The sequence below is a fragment of the Eucalyptus grandis genome, chromosome 2, assembly GCF_016545825.1.
Source record: "Eucalyptus grandis isolate ANBG69807.140 chromosome 2, ASM1654582v1, whole genome shotgun sequence".
NCBI lineage: Eukaryota > Viridiplantae > Streptophyta > Magnoliopsida > Myrtales > Myrtaceae > Eucalyptus > Eucalyptus grandis.
Window position 1 is genome coordinate 27,326,493 of NC_052613.1, and position 6,000 is coordinate 27,332,492.

Consider the following 6,000-nt stretch of genomic DNA (forward strand, 5'->3'; position numbering starts at 1 on the left):
GAGAGTTTTGGGGTGACACCTCAAATGCTGCCTCCACTCCACCATAGTGTCTAGGAGTCTCGTTGGCAGCTCTAAATCTTCATCTGCATCTGGCGAGCTTAGATCCGTTGCATTATTCGATGTGTTGCTGCTGCCTTCGCCTTTGCCAGCGTCTTTAGAGCCCCATCGGTGGCTGGAATATGGCAACACCAAGTTCCGAACTAGAACACTTACTGGTAATTCTAAATTGCACACCATATGTTTGCACAATTACCTCTCCCTGTTCAGATCTGGATATAGAGTTTTGTTACAGGGGTTTGATAGGGGAAGTTTATGCTATTGAGGTACTTAGGAAAACTATACAGATAGACATCTTATTTTTGATTTGATTTGGTGTGCAGACGGTGGTAAAAACCTCCCAACATTTCAAGAGAATTTCGTGTTCACACTTGTTGGAGGGCTTGGGGAATCTTGTGGTTTCGAACATTAATATCCTCATTTTCGACAACTTCGTCTATAGTGGAAAGTAATTACTTCCTACCTTGAATCCATTTTGCTAACAAAACTGTTGTTGAGTTGTCTTGGATTTTGGTCCTTGAGTGGCAAGTGTTCTTATCTTTTCCTTTATAGTCTCAACCTACGTTTGGTGGTGATGATAAAATTTAAGATAAGAGAAAATATATCCCATCCTGCATTTGTTGCCTACTTATGATAGGATAAAATTGGATATAAAAGAAATATAGATTGAATAAAATTATTCTAAGGGGGAGGTAGAATAAAGGCAGATAGGATTTCTAATATCCATAATAGAAATTTTTTTCTCAAATAACATTAATTAAAAAATTAAAATTATATTTCAATATAAATAATATTTGGATTCTAATATAAGAAATTCAAAATAACAAAAAAAAAAATTTTAGTTTTTCTAGAAATTATACCGAGATAGCCGATGACCGAAATTTCGTGCCGATTGCAATGGTAGGTTTGGTTTATTTAATTGAGTGGAAAGTGTAGTTTTTGGTATTTATCCCAAATTGTGTGATTTTGGTATTTTAATTAGAAAATACCAAGCATCGGTTTACAACACCAAAAATGTGTTTATAGACTATATTAAATAGTGAGATTTTTGAAAAGAAAGATATTGCGTTTTTGGCTTAGACTGACTGTGTACCAACACACGATTATTTTTATTGGGTATTTTTAACACGATGAATTATCAGTTTGTGAGAGCATATATTATCAGCTTGTGCGAGCATATTTATCGGCAACTTGTGAGAGCCCCTTTACACGTCAGCTTGTGAGAGCAGTATACTATATCGGCCTATAAGCTTGATATGTCAGCTTGTAAGAACAATATACATTATCAGCTTGTGTGCACTATGATTGTTTTATCAACTTGTGGGAGCACAATCTATATATACATTTTTCAGCTTGTGTAAGCTATGATCGTTTTATCAGCTTATGAGAGCGCGATCTATATATATATTAGCTTGAGCGAGCTACTATCTATCTATATCAACTTGTGAGAGCTATGACCATATATTGCAGCTTGTGAGAGCAAATACTATCTATGTTAGCTGATGTAAGCAATGGTCATATCGAATTGATGGATAGTACTAATGGTATTGATTTGAGTGGATCGATTGATCGATGGGTTAATTTGAATTGAATTGAGTTGAATGGTTGAGTATATGAACTATATTGACTTGTAGAAATGAATTAAGGCAAGGTAAGTCATCTGTCTTGTGTGTACATAGACAGCCTTTAGGCGTATTTCCTTTCTAGTCGGGGTTTAGGAGGTGAACTTGCTGAGGCATTGTCTCACCCCATCGTGGGCTTCACTTTTCAAGTCCCTAGTGTAAAGAACTCAGAGCTTGAGGCGGAAAGGTCAGGAGCATGGGTGGCTTAGAAGTTCTTTTTAGAGATAGACCTCATGTACTTAGACCCTAGAGTTGGCCTCTATTTGTAAACCAGATTGTTTATAAAAGCTGTATTGATTGATTTAAAATTTGTTGTCCTGCTTTTCTATCCCGTATTAGTTGTTGTTAGGGGTAATAGTTCGCTTCCACATGCATATTAAAATGAATGAGTCGACGACGCATCATAGGACGTCGTAATTTAATCGACCACTGAAGAATGGGCACATGCTCGAGAATCGAGACATGACATTATCAGGCTTTTAAGCACTACACAGGTTCATTTTTTTTTTTAAAACCTACCCTTGAGAAATAGTGCAACTTGATCATCTAATTTCTTTCTTGTTCTACAACTTGTAGATTGAGATGCAATCTTGCATGACACAATCTGTGCTATTCAATGCATAAATTGATTACTTGTATGTTGTTGCATATGATGATTTGATACCATCCGACCTTATCTTCCTTGCCAGCTAGGTAAGAAATTGATTTGATGAATGACAAATTTCCTCATCAAAGTTAAGGATAAACATGTTTCATTGTTGAATTGTCATCTCGGACTTAACTAGTGTTGGTGAGTTTTCCCAAATTTCACATCGTTGCATTCTCATAGGAAGTCTAGGCTCAAGGAACCAACACTATAGTAAAGCTATAGGAAATTATTATTGTTGAGGGCTTGAAACTCGAAGATGTACCTATAAGATTGTATAAAGTCTATTTCTGCCTTTGAGATTGCCTGGTGCATAAGGATCACCTATAAGATGCATGTTTATCAAATAACTTCTCCAAGTGAGTTTTGTTCTTTTTTTAGGGGAATTGATTTGATGACGACCGTTTTATCTACAATCATCATTATCGTTGTCATTGGAGATCGACTTGTCCCTAATTAATTACCATAGAGATGTCAATTGAAGATTCATTTGTCGTTTTCGTGATTTTGCATATGATAATGCCTGGTGCTAACAATATTTCCTTTTTGTTCCAGTGGAGTAGAAGTTATCACAAGGTCCGAGTGAGAAAGGCATTCGCATGCACATTCTCCTCAGAATTCAAATTTACTTTGATGGGACACGTCTTGCGGAGAATTGGGAACTTTAGCAATCATTTGAATATGTAATATTACTATAGGCAAAGCAGAGGCTATGGCTATGTTTACATAAATAATATTACGCTTTCAAAATAAGACTCATCTAGATTGTTTCTCACGTTTCTTCTTTTCTCTTATTAAAGAGCTGCTGGGGATTGAGTTCATTCCTTCCTCTTAGGAGGTATAGATATTCTTAGCTGGCTTAAAGAAGGATTCTATTCTGTACAGAGTAAACGAAAGGAATCATCAGATAAGAAAAAGTGCATTTTGGAAGTCACTTTCATTTGTTCAAGCTTAAGTTACCGGCCTTGTGATGACTCATCCTTAGCTGCCTTAATCTTCTCTATTGCTCGATACACATGGTAAAACAACATTGAAAACATGTATGCTCTCTCCTTCAGAGGAAAAGAAGCAACTTCCTCCAGTAGACAACTGGCCAACACATTACTGAATATAAAAGCCATACCTTCGTCACTCTGTCAATGTTGAACCCATTCTCATTCATGAGAAAGGAAATTAAGCCCTTGAAAGGGAAATAACAATCAGTTAGGAAACGAGTCAAAAATTCAGAAAGTGAAACGTTGCAAGTAAATCTTAACATGAAAATGGCCCCCCTCCTCGTTTGGAGCAGTCCATTTTTTCTCAGGTTGTTCTTCCATAGAAACTATTGGTTCCTTGAAAAGCAGTCGAGCTTCGCTGTAAGGCCAATTATCTGGTATCTGATGCCTATTCATAAAACAAGCAAACATTTCCCTAAGAAGGATAACTGAACTGAATTAAGACTTCCAGTAATGCAAGGAACCTCTAGGTCTTAAGGATAGAGAAACCATATGAATTTGCTCAAGTGACATGAAGGAACAGACAAAGCAGACATCCGAATAGATAAAAGTATTATAGTAAATCAACACATGAAGTAGCATGGCCAATGCACTGATTGCCAGCTCAAATCTATTGGTGGCAAATGATCTTTCAGTTTCAAACTGTTGACGAAATTTTTCCACACCGGCTGAGTTTGAGAGATAATTCTTTGAAGTCAAGGAATTCAGCAGCCAAGACTATTACAGTGAGAAACTTTGCTGCCTAATTTTGCTTACAAGTCAGGGGACGAGATAAGAGCACAAGAAGCACCTCTTCTTATTTATGTTCTCTAGTATGTTTTCTATGGAACCATGTTGACATATAAGCTTAAGAGCACTCAGCCCTCCAATACCTGATAAATTCATTCCAAAGTAAAACCACTGAAATCATCAAGCTAAAAAATACAAGAGGGACAAATGATATGCGATAGCATAAAACAGTTAACAGAGCACTGCAACAATATCACATCAACCTCGAATGCTTTCCAATAATCACATCCAGAGAGGATGCACACGTCAATGAATTGATCCATATCCAGATTCATCTCCTCCAAGATCTAAAAGTCATGAAAGTGAGAAAAAAAATTTAAGCAAACACAATGAATAAACTTTTCTAAGTACCTTGGAAATTTCAAATTCCATGACTTGAACTTTTCTTGAGCTGGGATCCATCAAATGGCGAAGAAATATAGGAGCTCCAAAAGTAAGGGAATCCACATCTTCAGAAGCAACTGCATAAACCTGAAAAAAAAAAAATTACAGCTAAAACACCATTCATTATAAAAGAGTTCTGGTTAACACACAAAAATTGAGCAATGATAGTGAACAAGCATATGTGTGAATGAAAAGGAAATCAAATCAAGGAAATAAAATGGCAATTTACAAAGAGTTAAACGATTGGTAATCATGGAAAAACAATGAACTATCCTAAATCAGAAGACGATCAAACAGGAGGATACTTGCCTTTCCAGCTTTGCAAAGTGCAGCACACTGTGCCTCTGCTCCTGAAGGAGCCTAACATACAAAAACAGGATCTGGTATCTAAACATTTTGTTAGAAATAATAATGAATAAACTTTCTAGACAGACTTGTAACCTCAACTACTGGGACACCCATAAGTCTTAATAGTTTTTTGCAGCCTTCATTATGCTGTTGTGTCACCTGCAAGGGTATCAAAGCCATGTAGCACAAGCACACACATATCCAGTTAGCTATGCAGATAGGCTTTTCTGGAAAACAGAGACAAAATCAAACTTCACATCAAATAGGACAAAAATATTACACCATAAGGAAACCAAAACGGGACCAACCTTCACAGTTCTTTTACTGAATTTCTTGATGTCTTCCTTGTTCTGAGACTGCAGGTAACAAATACAGAGCTCACAAAGCCTTCTTGCACTCTGTGTTTCTGCTTGCTTATGTGTGTGTGAGAGAGAGAGAGAGAGTGAGAGAGAGAGAGAGAGAGAGAGAGATGCATATACCGCAAGGCTACTGCCAACTCCTCGAAGGCATCTTCCCTCTTTGAAAAACTGCTCAGAGACTCATTTAAGTTAACTAAACATATTCATAGACAATTGCAAAAAAGGAAAAAAGAAAAAATGGAAAATGGAAGGCTGCTTAATAATAAAGTACCCTTTTGCAAGCTCTTGCTTCTTCAAATCAGGCGGATGAAAACCTCGCGTGCCAGGATGGCGAAACTCGTCTAAATCTTTGCCTTCATAGCCCGCTGTCCTTCCGCGTTTGTTACTCAACTAACCACCCATCAGACAAGCAATCGTCCTCCGAGTTGAACACTGGAAACGGAGACTCGGATCGCCGCCACATGCGGCAGGACGGTCAAGACCACAACCTTAACTGTGCCAGCTTCGTCCTCAGAAAGATGACGTCAGCATCAAGCAACCACCACATCATTTCTGCCACTCGCCACTCCACATCATCACAACATCACAACATCATCGTTATTAGAGTTGGCAACTTGTAGCCACGTATCCTAAACAGGTTTTGTCATCTTGTCAAGTAATCATCACAAGATCAAAAACTATGTTCTGAATCGTGAGTCAAACGGTCGAAGCACCGGATCGATAAAGTTGGAAAATCTACAAAGAAATTCATGATATATATTAAAATATGCCAATTACCACGAAAAAGAGCACTTATGTAT

At 37.4% G+C, this 6,000-nt stretch overlaps 1 protein-coding gene across 1 annotated transcript; it reads right to left on the bottom strand.

Moving 5' to 3' along the window:
• Window positions 1-4,336: 4,336 nt before the first annotated feature.
• Window positions 4,337-5,498, bottom strand: LOC104434763 (flap endonuclease 1; the record flags this gene model as incomplete). The annotated part of the gene is made up of 7 exons (XM_039306919.1): window positions 4,337-4,396; window positions 4,461-4,580; window positions 4,803-4,853; window positions 4,935-5,000; window positions 5,150-5,197; window positions 5,321-5,368; window positions 5,472-5,498. Coding segments are annotated over 7 exons (420 nt in total), but the record flags the coding sequence as incomplete, so codon positions are not given.
• Between the last annotated feature and the right edge of the window lie 502 nt (window positions 5,499-6,000).